Raw genomic sequence first — 16,397 nt, 5'->3', positions numbered from 1 at the left:
GAGGAAGATAGGTTAGCTTATGAGGTACAGAATAGAATTAGTATCTAACCAAGAAATGAATCTATGGTAAAGTAACATTTCCCTGTTACTACAGTTGATAAAGAACAGAGAAATAAAAATGTCCTACCTTCTTATCCAACACCTTCACTGCCCCACCGTCAAAAGAAGAGGAGCAGGAAAGTTTTTCTTCCATCAAGTTAACAACAATCAGAACATCTTACCATTTAGAGATGAGAACGGTTATTTTTTAGAGTGTATGAAATACTAAACTCAAGTCCTTCACAATTTTTAATGGCAATCCAGCCTACCATGAAGTATTTCACTCATAGCTAATCTGTGGTAGACTGATCAGACTCCTGGTCCTGCCTCACTTCAAGGTTTTCCAACACAGAAGCTCAAAGAAGAAACGAGATCATGAAGAGAAAAGAACAGTTCCACAGAAAAATCTAGATAAAGAGAATTTAAAAAAAATAATTTCCATTGAATTATTAGCTTTCATGTCTGGAGTTTGATAGGTATAATTGAGGATTGTGGGTAGAGGAGAATAAATGTTAACATTAAATGCAGGTGTATTTGAGGACCCAAAGGGTAATAGCCTGAAGCAGGAGAGCACAAAGCCAAAAGGAATAGTATCTAGACCTACATTAGAGTACTATTTAGATTTTCCAGGTTAACAGAAAATATATGCAAATAAAGAGTAATCATATAATTCAGAAATAAAAACTATAAATACACTGGGTTCCAGTGGTTCACATCTGTAATCCTAGTGACTCAGGAGGCTGAGATCTGAGGATCATGGTTTGAAGTCAGCCCAGGGAAGGAAAAGTCCATGAGACCCTTATGTCCAATTAAGCATAAAAAAGCCAGATGTGGAATTGTGGCTCAAGCAATAGAGCATTAGTTTTGAGTACTAAAGTTCAGGGACAGTGCCCAGGCCCTGAGTTCAAGCCCCAGGACCAGCACAAAAAAAAAAAAAAGAAAAGAAAAAGAAAGAGAGAGAGAGAGAGAGAAAGCAAGAAAGAAAGAAAAGGAGGGAGGAAGGGAAGAAAAAAAGGAGGGAGGGAGGGAAGGAAGGAACGAATGAATGAATGAAGGAGAGAGAAAAAATACAGATATATGTGTTATAGGTATAAATGACCCTCAGTCCTTAGTTAAGAAGCAGTAGGGTTAATGCATAGATTAACATGGCTTCATACCTCAATGCTTGTGGCTAACCCATGAAACTTGGCTAAAGATTAGAATCTAATGTTGCCATCTCTAATTTGTCCCAATCACACACTCATTCATCAGCTAAAACCCAACCCATTTGTTCCTACCTCTCTGAAGAGTGCACCATAAAACTGAACAATGTAGGGGCAATCACTACTCCGCATTACTACATCCAAATCCATAAGAAGTTGTTTTTGCTCCTTTTCATCCACCGTTGACCGTATTCTCTGGAAAAGAATGACAACAGAGGTCACAAAAACATAAAACCGTTTTAAAACCCTGTGAACAAAACTTCTACAGTAGCAGAAAGTTATCAGACTTCACAAATGCTAACCAGCCACACAAGTTATCATCTTGCTTCTACTTCACAGGAAGAATTCTGATTATAGACATTTTAACAAAGTAAGACTGAGGAATGCTTCAAATGGCATGGCATTCACTGGTAATGTCAGAAGTTATGCAGCACAAGTCGTAGGCAAGTAAGATTTAACATCCACATGCAAATATAAAGAAAACTATAATGAGCGACAGCAGTTTTTATATAGTTGTGCTATAATTGTAGATGGCTTTGTAGATGCACAATCGCTATTTAAGAACTGTAGGGGACCTACCACTCAATTTAAGAGCAGTCTCTTCACTCCCTAACATCTGCCTATCCCAGCTTCCTTCCTCAATCATGAGACATGGGAAATGGTCCAGAACAAGAAGATTGAGTGCTAAATTATAGCAACTGGTAGTGCACAGACAAAACTCTAGCTCTCTCAAATCCTAGACTATTGACTCTTTTGGTATACTGCACTTCCTATACATTAAAAAATAATAATAAAAGCTCTACCTGACTCTAACTAGCAATCAACATGCAAGTCAACATAAACCTGTGAAAGAAAGCCTAAAGGAAGAAATAGAGGACTTTTTGTGTGATGATTCCTAAGCTGAGACCTAAACTGTTCTGTGTACTGTGGACCTGGACATTTCCTTCCCCCAGGTTTCCAACTTCTCTGAACATTTCTAAGAGATGGGCAGAAAACATTAATTCCTCTACCTCCCACCTCCTATCTAGGGACAGTATAAAATGCATAGGTGTTCAGAGGAACCATCCCGACTGTACTAGAAAGCAGAGAGGCAAGATCAGAAAGCATAACACATTAATAATGAACTGGAGTGTAACATTAAGGCATGCAAACAACTTTTGTTCTCATAAGAAAGCTCACAACGTCACACTGCACCACTGTATACAACACATAGCACATACTTACAAGTTAAGTTAGTATCAAAAAATACACAAGGAAGCATTTGTCCTCCAAAGACTTCGAGGTTATCTGTCCTCAATGTTCTTGAAAAGGGATGAAGGCAGTCAATTAAGTTCTTGAGCTCATTGTACAGAAGAGAAACCAGAGGTACAGAAATACAAAAGGTGCATTCCATGTGACATGAGAACAGAAGTAGGTTCTCAGTTCCATTTTTTGACACTACATGAGGAATTCCGTATGACTCAAATACAAAAAAAATTAATTTTGCTAATTAATGTTTATGCCTTGCCAGCACCAGTTTTTCTTTCTTTTTTCTTTTGGTTGGTTGTGGGGCCTGAACTCTGGGCCTGGGAGCTGTCCCTCAGCTCTTCAGCTCAAGGCAAGCACTCTACCACTTCTGCCACAGCACCACTTCCGGTTTTCTGGTGCTTCATTGGAGATAAGAGTCTTACATACATTCCTGCCCTGGCTGGCTTTGAACCGTGATCCTTAGATTTCAGCCTCCTGAGTAGCTAGGATTACAGGCATGAGCCACCAGCACCCGGCTCAGCGACTGTACTTCATACCAAGTAAGAAGTATTAACAGGTAACTTCCTCAGATACACTGGTTTATTTCAAAGTTTTACAAGGCATGTTAGTGTCATACTAATAAGGATAAAAATAAGAATTAAAAAATATTTAAAAATGTAAGTAATAATGTAAAAGATAGGAAATCTTTCCTACTCTCATTCTCATTTCTGTACTTTCAGAGTTTGGGAATTAATCGTCTTGCATCTAAATCATCAGCCTAACACTTTCTCCCAAAGGATATTTTTAAAATTTTTCTATTTACTTATTATTTAGTGCCAATAATGGGGCTTAAACTCAGGGCCTTGTACTCTGGTCCTCTACCCCTTGAGCCATACCTCCATTTCCAAAAAAGATTATTTTCTAAAAGTCCAAGTAGCCCAGAGATGTGTTTGTTCAAAACACAACAATGACAATTTTTTGTAATCATTATAATTATTTATTGCTGTTTTTAAAATTCAACTTTCAGAGTATGGCTGTGAAAATATTTATTCAAGTTGACTGCTTTTAAAAGGGTCTCTCTCCATAATTACATCTAAATTTAAGACAAAGAATTGGTAATTAAAGACAAGCAAAGGAAAACATTAAAATCACCCTTCCGTTACAGAGGTTATCTACCTACTAAAGAATTCTCACTATTATTATTTTAGATTTTTCTTTGCATAGATATATTGCCAAATGGAACTAAACTAAATACATGCTCATAAAACACAATTGAGAAAGTTGTCCTTTTTGCTAGTTTTTGGTGGTTGTTTTCCAGAATTGTTTTTATGGTTTCTTAAATTTACATCTGTTCCAGGTGCTTATACAATTCTTGGAAAGCACATTACAGGAAACTATTCAACAGTTTTTTGTTTGTTTGTTTGTTTTTGGCGGTTGGCCTGGGCACTGTCCCTCAGCTCAAGACTCAAGGCTAGTGTTCTAGCACTTAAGCCACAGTGCCACTTCTGGATTTTTCTGCTTACGTGGTGCTGAGGAATCGAACCCAGGGCCTCATGCATGCAAGGCAAGCACTCTACCACTGAGCCACCTTCCCAGCCCGACTATTCAGCAGTTATCAAGGTTTTGCTTTTGCAATAGGATTTCCAAAAGCCCCACTGTCACCCCCACTTCAGCCTACTACATGAATTCGGGGGCCTCACAGACGGAGTTATTATGAAGCAGAAGGTGGAGGAAAGCCTGACAGAGCTCTAACCTTTGCCTGTTATCACATGGCAGGAAAAACCATTCATCTGTAATATTCTCCAACCCCACTTTCAATCCACAACGGCAGCTGGATAGTCCACTGGCCTAACATGAGACTGACTGAACTCCTGGCTGCTTTTCAACAAGCTCTCTGAACATTCTGTCCAAAGAGACTGGCCAGGGGGATAGGAAGGCAGCTATATGATAGTATTGCATCTGCGTTCATTGGGACTGACAGCTACGTAATTACACCAGTTTTAAGGCTGAATTGTAACATCTCATCAGAGCACTTAATAAAATAGACTAATCCCAAAGGCCTCAAGGACCCCAAAATGGGGCTTAAGTACAAGCACACATCTACAATGATCAGACTGAAGACTACTTAGTGAGAATCAATGTCTCCAATCAGTGAACACTTAGTAACAAAGGTTACTACCTGGAAAGTTTTTGGGTTTTTCTTTTGTTGTTGTTGTTGTTGGAAATGAAGACAATTATTTGTGGGAAAGATTTTAACCATTAGAAACAGTGAGGCCAGGATCATTTGCTTTTAAGGTAGCATAACTATGTAGCACATATTAATGAGAACCAATTTCCCTTCCCCTTATAAATCTGTCCTTCACCGGGCACAGAAGACAGAAGTGCAGAAGAGAAGACAATTCTGATCCTCATAAATGCTCTTGTGGTGACATGCTCTGAGATCACATCTATTGAGCCAAATTCTAGGAATTTTTCCTTCATTTACATCATAAATTTAAGTTAGTAAGGCAATGCTTATATGGGTTTGGAAAATATTTTTTCTTTTACAAAGAATGGGATGAAATGTCCACAAGAAAGCTCAAAGTATTTTTGGAAAGTCCTCCCATCAACTAGAGAGGAAATAAGTATAAGGTTTTAGTGATCAGACATGAGTACTGAGACTAAAATATGATAATGCAATCTACTAGAAAATTGTCCATTGTCAAGGAGAAGTTGCATTTTCAGTTTATCATCAACCAAACCCAGAATACACAAAAGTATGCTGCTCTTCAGCAAAACTAGGTGGGACCTGCCACCACATAGTTAGCTGAAGCTTACAGTTCAGTACATGTGGCACATTCCTCTACATAAGCAGATATTGTCATCCTGTTACTTAAGGATTTGTATTCCATATTTCAAGCAAGTGCCAAACATCTTCCCCAATTGGTATGATGACCAAAAACAAAACCACTCCTCTGACAAAAGCCAAACCAAAAGTCTGAAGACAGCTGTCTTCTTCTGTATTAAGTGCATGCTGGTAAATAGGAATTCTAGAATGGGCACAAAAGCAAATGCACCAAGGGAACTTTACGTACTTTCTCCAAAGAAATGAAGAGTGATACCAGATCAAGTGTCACACTGAAAATCAAAAGATGATGAGAACCACATTCTCTTAATATTAGGTGTAATGACTATTTTAAAGATGCACCCAGAGGTTGGGAGTGTAGCTTAGAGACAGATTGCATGATTTGTATGTGTGAGGCCCTGGATTCAGGGAAGAAAGGAGGGAGACAAGAAAGAAAAGAGAAAAAGGGGGAGGAGAAGAGAGGGAAAGATAAGAGAAAAGAAAGGGAGGGGAGAAAAGGAAAAGAAAACAGGAGAAGATAGGGAGGGAATAGGAGGAGAGGAAATAATAGGAAGGGAAGAAAACATATGTCCAGCCCCTGTAATCTACAAACACCAATACAGTTATGCCATAAACACACCTTTGTTCACTAAAGGTTCCCTGCTTAAAACCCTCCTATGGTTAAAAGATGTGAAGGAAATCACAAAAGGGAAAAGATAACCTCAGATCCCAAGGTAACCCCACTACCCCACTACTCTGAGCCTTACAAATAGGCTACTTTCCCAATAGAAAAGACTGGAATTCACTTCTAATAGAAGGAAAAATCCAAGAAACCACTGCAACACACAGTATTCTCTGAGCCACAGGAAGTCTTAGAAATTATTGTTTTCCTGATTTATAAAACAAAGACTCTATATATGTCACAGGTGTAGCAAGCACATTCTAGCTGTATGAGTTTCATCCTTAGCTGCTAGACTTCCACAGAGATCACACACAATGCCTCACAATCCCATCATTAATAACAAAGATAGCAACAGTAGCCAAAACAGGAAAGGGAGAGAAAGAGAGAAGAAAAGAAAGAGAAGGCAAGATAAGGCAGGTAGAATACTGATTACAGGGGAAAAATTTCCTTTCATGTCACAAAGTAACAAATGGGAGAGCATTAAGTCAATTGTTTTACATTATGAAGGCACATGCTTTTAATAAGGCAATAGAAAGGATGCTAATTCTTAACTTCAAAACCATCCAAGTCTCTGAAATCAGCTTAGTGAACTCTCAGTTGTATCCTCACCAAATTAATTATTAGTAGTAGCATTTCCCATTCTTTTCACTGAGGATGTGGGGGGGGGTGTAATTAATATTCTTTTTGTCATTCTCTATCAGAGAACCTAGCAAATCTGTTGCAAAAGCACATGTTACATTACATCATGGAAGGAGCTGTCCTGAGGACAGAGTTGATGGAATAGGCCTGCCACAGGGTGGCATCTTCTTCCTCTTTTCTAAATATGTAATGTGCATTGGAACCCATGACAAGAAAATTAGGCAAAAGTACAAACCTGATGTATGAGCAGCAGTTCAAGAAGCATGACCACAAGACAACAACACTAGATATAACATATCAAATACTAGTTCAGATTACCAACCCCCATGTAGAATGTGGCATAAACGAACTTAGCTTTTCTCCAAGTAACTAAGTCTGCTGAGATATGGTCCAAAGGCACTCAGGTTAGTCAGCAATGGGAGGTTTTAGAAACTAAATATCCAATATGTCTAAAAGATCTGCTCATAACAAACATTTCCAAACTGTCCGACTTGTAACCCAATGCTCCCTCTCAGCTAGTGTCTTAATGGGGCTACCAGTATAGATAGGTAAGATCTCTACTTCCTGTTCTCTTTGTGTATGGACTGTGGACAGAAAAGGGGTACGGTACTGAGGACTAAATCTAGACCTCAAGCATATCAAAGCAAGCACTCGACCAGTGAGCTACCTCCTATTATTCTCTATTACTCTTATTACTCTCTACATCCACCAGAGTAGTACTGATTTTATCTTATTTTATTTATTGTTTTCCACAAACAGTATACAGTCTGAAAACCATAGACTTGAAGCAAAAGCAAAGGAAACACACATATAATTCAAAGCCTAGAGTTCCTGGAGGGCCCCTGACCACATCTCAGGAATCTACCCACTCTTGGAAGAGTTCCACTTGCATTTTCCATATGAAACACCACAGCTCATACACATTAGAAGGTATTTAAAAAATATGACTCTGCCCTATGTAGTTAAGATGCCTGCACTTCTTGTGTGTATGTGTGTGTATATATATAATTTCCATACACATGCCACTGAAAGCAAATAAAAATGATAGCTACATGAAATTGCTACACTGTTTGGGAAAATCAATCTATCATAAAACATGTATGAATTACTAAATAAAAAATGAAGATAAGCCAGGAACCGGTAGCTCAGGCCTATAATCCTAGCTACTCAGGAGGCTGAGATCTGAGGATCATGGTTCAAAGCCTGCCTGGGCAGGAAAGACCCATGAGACTCTTATCTCCAATAAACCACCAGAAAACTGGAAGTGGCGCTGTGGCTCAAGTGGTAGAGTGCTAGCCTTGAGCTGAAGAGCTGAGGGACAGCGCCCAGGCCCAGAGTTCAAGCCCCATGACTGACCCACACACACACCAAAAAAAAAAGAGGATAACAGGGGCTGGGAATGTGGCTGAGGCATAGTGTGCTTACCTATCAGGCATGAAGCCCTGGGTTCGATTCGTCAGTACCACATACACAGAAAAGGCCAGAAGTGAGGCTGTGGCTCATGTGGTAGAGTGCTAACTTTGTGCAAAAGAAGCTCAGGAACAGTGCCCAGGCCCTGAGGTCAAGCCCCAGGACTGGCAAAAAAAAAAAAAAAAAAAGAAGAAGAAGAAGAAAAAAGAAGAGGACAATGGAAAAGAATATGGCTCTGTCAGTCATGAATTTCTAAATGATGCCATATATCTGGCCAATCATAAGCATATGATAATAGAATCTGTTCTCTATTCAAAACAACATAGCCCTGACATCTGTATCTCATAGACACCTGAATAACCAAATGCCATCACTATGGTCTTTCAGTTGCCTAACAAAACATTTCCTAATTTAAAAACACCCTTGTCACACAGCATTCTAGTGTTTTCAGAATAACAGACAAGACCTCCTATTATTACTGACCATCACAATCCCCTCAAAATCATTCAGTTCATGCAACTTTCGACAGAAGGGGTATGTTTATGAGAGCGGTATGGTAGGAAGACAAGCAAAGACCTATTTTTCTGATTACACAATCTTGTCATCTATACTAAGAAGAGTGGTGGGAACTAACCAACAGACAACTGAGAAGGGCTTGAGGTGAGGGCTGCTGATTCTGTCACAGAGAGTCCTAATCCTTCCCAACAAGTGTCAGAGGTAAGATAGGTCTGGACTCAACATCCACATACTAGGCTGAGAACACGGCTTCGGTGGTAGAGAGCCAGCTTAGCAAGCACAAAGACCTGAGCCCAAACCCTATTTCCACCAGAAATACATGAACAGAATTCCAAATATCAAAGTTCGAGTAACCAAGCCTGGATCGGAAGCAGTTACATCAATGAACAAGAAGAGGGGAGAGAAGAGTTGAGGGTAGGAGGAAGAAGAGAAGTGAGGTAGGTTACTAACAGAGAAAACACTGAAGGTCCTTCCATGCAAGATCGGACTGCTAGCTCAAGTCTGGCCTCCGCATGTAAACTCGAGCAATCTGCTTTCCTGACTAACCCAAGTGAACTTCCCAAGCAGAGGACTAAAAAAGAGTCATCATGATAATCAGCAGCCACTACCTTCACAGAACCTATCTACACAGGCAAACCCTAGCTCCAGTGAGCTCCTGTGAGCTTCGTTCTCCAATGAGATGGAAGCTGTACCCCAGCAACAAGGGCCTGGTGTCCCTTCACAATAATCCAGATCCTGCTGCCTGCTACCTTCAGAGATAGCAATCCCACTTCCATTCCAACTTTTCCATACTCCCCCAGTTGTTCTCTCATAGCCTATAAACGTGGAGGGGGCACATACAACTCCAACAAGTTGACTTGCATACAAGTCTATTGGAAACCAATAGGGAAACTCACACTGTGCTGTCAATCAGCCTTCCCTCATTCAGCAATCCACGTAAGTGATCAGCTTAATACTCTCTGTCTCAACCAAGGATCAGAACTGGGCACGTCATCTCCTCTTTGTCATTCTTCTCCTGAATCCTGGGATTTGCTTTGTCATCCTAATTCTAATCAGCTTAGCCCTAACAATGTTGTGTGTTTCTAGCAGACCTGAATTTTCTCTAACCATAGCTCAGAAACCTAATCCTGACACATCTTGCAAACACTGGGTCTGAACTCTGACTTCTACCACCCAAGTAAATAATCACTATAAACTGCTATGCAGAGAAGCAAGCCTACTTTAGTCTCCAATCTCACATTCAGTGGTTATGCCACCATTGTGCATAATGGAGAGTTAACTACAATGTTTACTGAAGAACTATCTTCACAATATCCAGGGGACAGAAACCACCCAAACATATATCAACTGATGAGAGCATGCGGTTCCCACAAACCATGAAATACCATTCAGCCAGACAAAAGAATGAAACTCTGTCAGTCAGGAAAATATGAGTAGAATTGGGGATTGTGTTAAAATAAGCCAGGCACAGAATGATAAACATGGTAGTGTTCTTATTTGTTGAATCTAAAAAAGTTGATCTCACTGAGCATGAGGGCTCAAACCTATAATCTTAACTACTTGGGAGGCTAAAGATTGGGAGATCAAGGCTGGAATCTAGCCCAGGCATACAAGTTTACAAGATTCCATCTGGATCAACTGCTTGGTGTTGTAGTGCACACCTATGATTCCAGCTACAGGGAAGGCACAATGGCTAGATGTGGTGGCATGTGCCTGTCACTCCCAATGACTTGGGGAAGCACAAGTAGCCCAGGCCAGCTGGGGCATGAAGCAAGACTCTGCCTCAGAAACAATCAAAGCAAAAAGGGACTGGAGCAATGGCTCAAGTGGTAGAGTAACTACACCTGTCTTGTAAACATGAGGCTCTAAGTTCAATTGTCATTGACAACAACAACAAAAGTTGATGTCATTGAAGTTGAGAGTACAATGGTGGTTAACAACAGCTGGGAAAGGATCTCAGGAAATAGATGGGGAATTGCTGGTCAATGGGAAGTTAGAGTTCGATGCAAATAAGCTCTGGTGTGCTGTTCATTATATACCAGGGAGACTACAGATATTAATAGCATACCATATATTAAAAAAAAATCTAGAAGGGGTTTGTTTTCACCATAAAGAAATGAGACATGTTTGAATGGATTTGTTGAACCTGTTTTCAACATTACACATGTATTCGTATATCAAAACCCCATGTTAACTTCTTAATATGTACAGTCTATGTTTTTATACATTCTCATTTAAATTTTCTAAATTTAAATGAAAAAAAAAATGGGACAGTAAGTATTTTGTGTACCGTGCTGGTGAAAGTCAGAAGCAGATGGACAGCTCCCTTCCCTGAGCTTCAAGACATCCCTACGGCAACAAAGGCTCTGCCCTAGGCAGCCCCAGGGCTCAGACGTCAGGCGCAGGTAGACAAACCAGTAGAATCACTCCCACTCCATAAACAGCGAGATCTCTTTTTCTAGTTATGTCCAGTTAAAAATCAGGGGCTTTACAATGTCCACACTTAAGGTCCTAACAAAGAACCTCGCTGGCAGCCTAAATGTATGCCTTATTGAATCTGATTTATCATACTTACCTTAAACTGGTATTTTTAGACCAAGTCTTTGAGAATTATTTCTTGTAGCTAGGAATTCAACTGTTCATACATCTCATATGTGACAAAATTAATTTGAGGGAAGTACAAAATGAAGAAACATTTAAAAATTTATAGAGCTACTGAAAGCAAATCTTAAAAGATAATTTCCAAGCCAGCCTCTTTTTTATATTCCCGAAATATATATTAAAATGTCAGCACAGAGGTAACTACAAAGTGTTGTTTCCACTGCCAACAGCAATGGAAAGTTCTCATCAGTAACTGTCTCACAGTCCTCTTAAATGTAACATGTCAAACATAAGTCCTTCCTAATCATGGATTGCTTCTATGAAATGATGCTTGTCAATCTGATAGGTTTCTGGATGATGCAGCAGGTGTGATCAAAGGCTATACACCCCTGTAGAATGCAACGATACATTTAAAAATTCATCAGGGACCATATACGTCCATCATCAATTAGTATCATATTTCAATGTATATTCCATTGAATAATGTTCTTCCATTATTACAAAAGTCATGGAATTCAATGATGCATGCCTCACCTACAGATGGACTGATTATTCGTCTGATATTGGTCATACATCCATACTCTTTAAGGCTGTAAACAAATGGCGCCCCCTAGCGGGTATTGATGTGACTCTGGTGGTTAGTCTATAGGTCCCATGGCTGAGGGCAGCATCTTTTATTTTTTGTTTTTTTTGTCAGTCGTGGGGCTTGAACTCTGGGCCTGGGCGCTCTCCCTCAGCTCTTCAGCTCAAGGCGAGCGCTCTACCACTTGAGCTACAGCACCACTTCCGGTTTTCCGGTGGTTTATTGGAGATAGGAGTCTCATGGTCTCTCCTACCGGGGCTGGCTTTGAACCGCGATCCTCAGATCTCAGCCTCCTGAGTAGCTAGGATTACAGGCGTGAGCCACCAGCGCCCGGCAGGGCAGCATCTTTTAAAGAGTTGGGATTTACATCAACATCCAACCCCAGCTCTCACTGTAGTCACTGATCAAATTACATTTTGAAGGCTGGAAAATAATTCCCTATTTTCACTCGTAAATTTCTTCAAAACTAGAGAGTGACACCAACTAAAATGTAACCAAGTTAATCACTGGGAGGGGGTGGGGAAATTATTTTAAATGTCAAGATTAAAGTACTTTCTTTACTTTTTAAGTCCTTTATCTTGGAAAAAAATCTGTTACTAAAATAATTTACAGTGTTGATCAATACAGCACATACAAGACCAACTATAAAAAGCAGTAGGAGTTTTTTTCGTTTTGTTTTGTTTTTAAAATGCATCCCCTGGAGCCTGATCAAATGGTTTAGAACCTTAGGCAGATAGAAAAGATTTCCCTTACAACTTAGTTCCCTGAAACTAGAGGTCACACATGAATATGGAAAATTAAACATACATCCAGAAAAGATCCAATAAAATAATCTCTTCCCACTTACAATGCAGGAATGCAAAACACAAAAGCATTCCCATTCCCAGAAAAATAAAATTATCTTAATGGATAATCCAGAGGTCTTAGCCCGTGGGACCTGCAGAATGGGACCTGCAGAAGTATGCAGTCATAATCAAAACTGTTGGTATGTCCACATCTTCCTATGAAAAATGTATAAACATGATCAAAAGCATAGAACCCTAACACTATTTAATTACTTTTACATGAGTCAAAATCAGAGATGTTCTACAATAAAGGAAAATAAGAAAGTTAACCATAAGCTTCCCTCCCCTCCCCTCCCCCCGCCCCCAGTCCAGGAGCTTGAACTCAGGGCCTAGGGGCACTGTCCCTGAGCTTCTTCTTAAAGCTAGTACTCTACCACTTGAGCCACAGTGCCACTTCTGGGCTTTTCTGAGAAGTTTATTGGAGATGAGAGTCTCACAGACTTTCCTGCCTGGGCTGGCTTCGAACTGCAATCCTCACATCTCAGCCTCCTGACTAGCTAGGATTATAGGCGTGAGCTACCAGCACCAGGCTAACACTGAAATTCTGTTTGCAACAGACTTCCACACAGAATGTGTTTAAAACTAGTTATGTGCTTAACTAGTTAACTATTAATTAAGCTAGTTAACAGTTTAAGGCTTGTGACACAGACTCAAATGCCACTTTGACAAACCTCTCAAAAGCAGGAGATTAATAGGAAGACAATTAACTCAGATTGTTAAAAAAGGAAAAAAAGAAGCAGAGTAAACTTTTTAAATTGTCCCCTTATTGGATGATTTTCCTCACAGGCTTCACATAGAACAAGTATATTTGTTAAACATCAGAACGAACAAACAGAGTATCGTTATGCACACCCAACAGGAGTCAAATGAACACTACCAGTTCATCACAGGCACCAATCGATGGGCCACATCTCCATTTCTGGCCTGTTGTTACATGAACATAGTAAGTGGCGTGACACTCACAAGACAGCATCATTACAAGGTATGCATTTCAATACAACTTTTGAAGCCAGGGAACAGGGCAGTACTGAGTAGAAGAGATGCAATAAACAAAGAGAAGCCGAGCCGGTCAGGACTGAGTAAGGTTGAGGTTAGTGGCAACAGCATGTGTGTGGTTTCCAAGAAACCTTCTGCAAGACTGCTGTTAGCCCTAGCCCCGCACCTTGCCTAGCCCAGTGTGCTGCCTCTTCCTCCAGCGCCCGCCTGGCTTAGAGCAGCCCTGCCCTGCTCCCAGGGTGCAGCCGCCCAGCCTGAACTCACCTTAGCAGTGGAAGGGGCTGGTTAAAGACCTGTTAGTGCATCGTGCCAAAAGTGCAATGAACATACACACTTTGTACACTCATGTTTCCAGAGAAAGAAAACATGCCTCCAACAAGACAACCTCTACACAGCACAGCCTCCAGGAAGTCAAGAGAGACAGTCATTTAAACACCCCTATGAGCCAGAAATGTAAGAACAGAATGACACAGTGGATTACTTGGACCACACAATTCCCCCTAATGGATTTCAAGTACCAAAAGTAATCATGGCATCACCTACTTTAACTGCCATTATCTGCCCACTTGGTTTGTGGATCATTTTGTTGACAGAACCATAAGCTCCTCGTCCAATCTCTCCAAGGTCTTTCAAGTCCTCTGCAGTGAAATCCCAGAGTTGCTCGGGGGAGATCTTCAGTTTTCCTGATGACTCAATGCTGTGTGTTCTCAGTCTCTCTCTGTTAAAATATTGGGAAGCAATTTTTCCACATTTTAAACAGGTTTTAACGTTTTCTTTTTCGCTAGCACTGATTAAGGTGTGAGAAAATTTGTGTTTTTTTTTTCATAAAGTAAAACAGTCCATCCTCTAGGTTTTGGGTTTGTCATCCTTTTATATATATATAAACTAACTTTACATATCCTGTAGAAATAGCTTCAATGACATTCATAAAATTTCCATTTATTGACAACTTTAATGCTGTCAGTTTGTATTAGGTAGTAGATTCTTTCCAAGCCTGACAAAATCATATTATCAAGTGAGAATCCCAAGAGTTTAGAACTTTATCTCCAAACATATACAATGTAGCTATTATACAATGTAGCTATTTCTAGTATACACAATGTAGCTAATAGTATACAATATAGCTATTTCTAACATTCTCGAAACTTTGATGTGTCAAAATCTCTCTTGTGGTATTGTTATTTTATACTATATTAGTACTAACATTAATAGCCAGGATTGAGAGTTCAAAGATTAGTTTGTCTACATAACAACTTAAAGAACCAATGTTCCAAATAACAGATATTCAAATCACAGTGTTAGTAATCTATGATTTCAGTATTCATTCTTATAATTGCTTTTCAGTTCAAAAAAATTTTTTTCAGGAAGGGGAAACAAAGAGGAGGCAAAAATGCTTGATAAGAAATGTACTCATTACCTTGCCCATATACTTGTAACCCCTCTGTACAGTATTTTCACAATAAAAAAAAAGAAATAAAATGAATAATAGTAGGTGAAAAAAATTTCATTCCCTTCATTTGATATCGAAGTATCTAGAGTCACAAGAAGCCCAGAAATAAGTGGTACAAAGCTAGGATTGATCTTTAAAATAAGGAACTTGCATGCAGGCATGAACACTTTCACAGTAACCTTTTTCATGAAGTAAACAGATTAAGAGGATATCGACTGACACAAAGGAATTCCACTGCTAGAGATTATTGTTCTGCAAGCATTGGGAAGTAACACCCACTCTGTAGCTAAGTTATCATCATTGAAACATACAGCATCAGCCCAACACCCAGGGTAGCTGAGAAAAGTTAACTGGAACTACTTATAAATCGGAAGCCACATTTTTACTTTTATTCTTTAATGTACAAGCTGTAGTGGACAGGCTGTCGGTGGGTTGCAATAGCTACACTGTATTGGCTGTACGGTTTAGTGTAAGTTTTGAGTTAAGTGTCAGTGGGACTTAAGACTTATTTCAAACTAACAGAATATGGTAAATGTGGTGAGATGACATTCTCATGATTGGATGATGTTACATAACACTTCTTGCTAGCATTCCAAGAACTGAAATGAATATTTCACTACTATGCACATATCATAGAATATCAAGTTATTATATTTTCAATCATTTTCAAGATTCAATTTTAGAATTATGGAACATCTCTGACAATGGTTTAGGATAATGTAGTCTGCTGTAGCTTCTAGATAAAGCTTCCTTCCCCCCTTTGTGCTATTGCTGATACCTCTTTGTGGTATTGAAGACCCAGGGTCTCACACTTGATATGCAAGCATTCTACCATTTGTTTTTAAGATAGGATCTCCTTGTTAACTTTTTTTTTAATCTTCTTTTTTTTTTTTTGCCAGTCTTGGGGCTTGAACTCAGGGCCTAGGTGCTGTCCCTGAGCAGCTTTGTGCCCAAGATTAACACTCTACCACTTGAGCCACAGCACTACTTCCAGCTTTTTCTGTTTATGTGGTACTGAGGAATGGAACCCAAGGCTTCATGCATGCTAGGCAAGCACTCTACCACTCAGCCACATTCCCAGCCCTCCTTGTTAACTTCTGACACAGGATGGCCTTAATCTTGTGATCCTTCTGCCTCTGCCTCCCAAGGATCTAGGATTATAAAAGTATGGCTTCATGTTTGGCTCCTTATTTTCTTCTTCAAAGTGAACACTTCGGGCTGGGAAGGTAGAGTGGTAGAGTGCTTGCCTTGCATGCCTGAGGCCCTGGGTTTGATTCCTCAGCACCACATAAGCAAAAAGAGAAAAAGCCGGAAGTGGCGCTGTGGCTCAAGTGGTAGAGTGCTAGCCTTGAGCTGAAGAGCTGAGGGACAGCACCCAGGCCC

General features: G+C 39.9%; 1 protein-coding gene across 1 annotated transcript in view; it reads right to left on the bottom strand.

The window, feature by feature from the left end:
* Map2k4 (mitogen-activated protein kinase kinase 4) overlaps positions 1-16,397 on the bottom strand; it is a 63,943-nt gene that overhangs the window by 26,062 nt on the left and 21,484 nt on the right. Inside the window, exons 3-4 of the mRNA XM_013013106.1 lie at positions 14,108-14,282; positions 1,317-1,436 (exon numbers count right to left, since the gene is read on the bottom strand). Coding sequence (XP_012868560.1) covers positions 1,317-1,436; positions 14,108-14,282 — 295 coding nt within the window. The remainder of the gene's footprint in view (positions 1-1,316; positions 1,437-14,107; positions 14,283-16,397) is intronic.

This window comes from Dipodomys ordii, unplaced genomic scaffold (genome assembly GCF_000151885.1).
Source record: "Dipodomys ordii isolate 6190 unplaced genomic scaffold, Dord_2.0 Scaffold19, whole genome shotgun sequence".
NCBI lineage: Eukaryota > Metazoa > Chordata > Mammalia > Rodentia > Heteromyidae > Dipodomys > Dipodomys ordii.
Note: the sequence above shows the minus strand (reverse complement) of the source record. Positions and strands in the feature narration are given on the sequence as shown.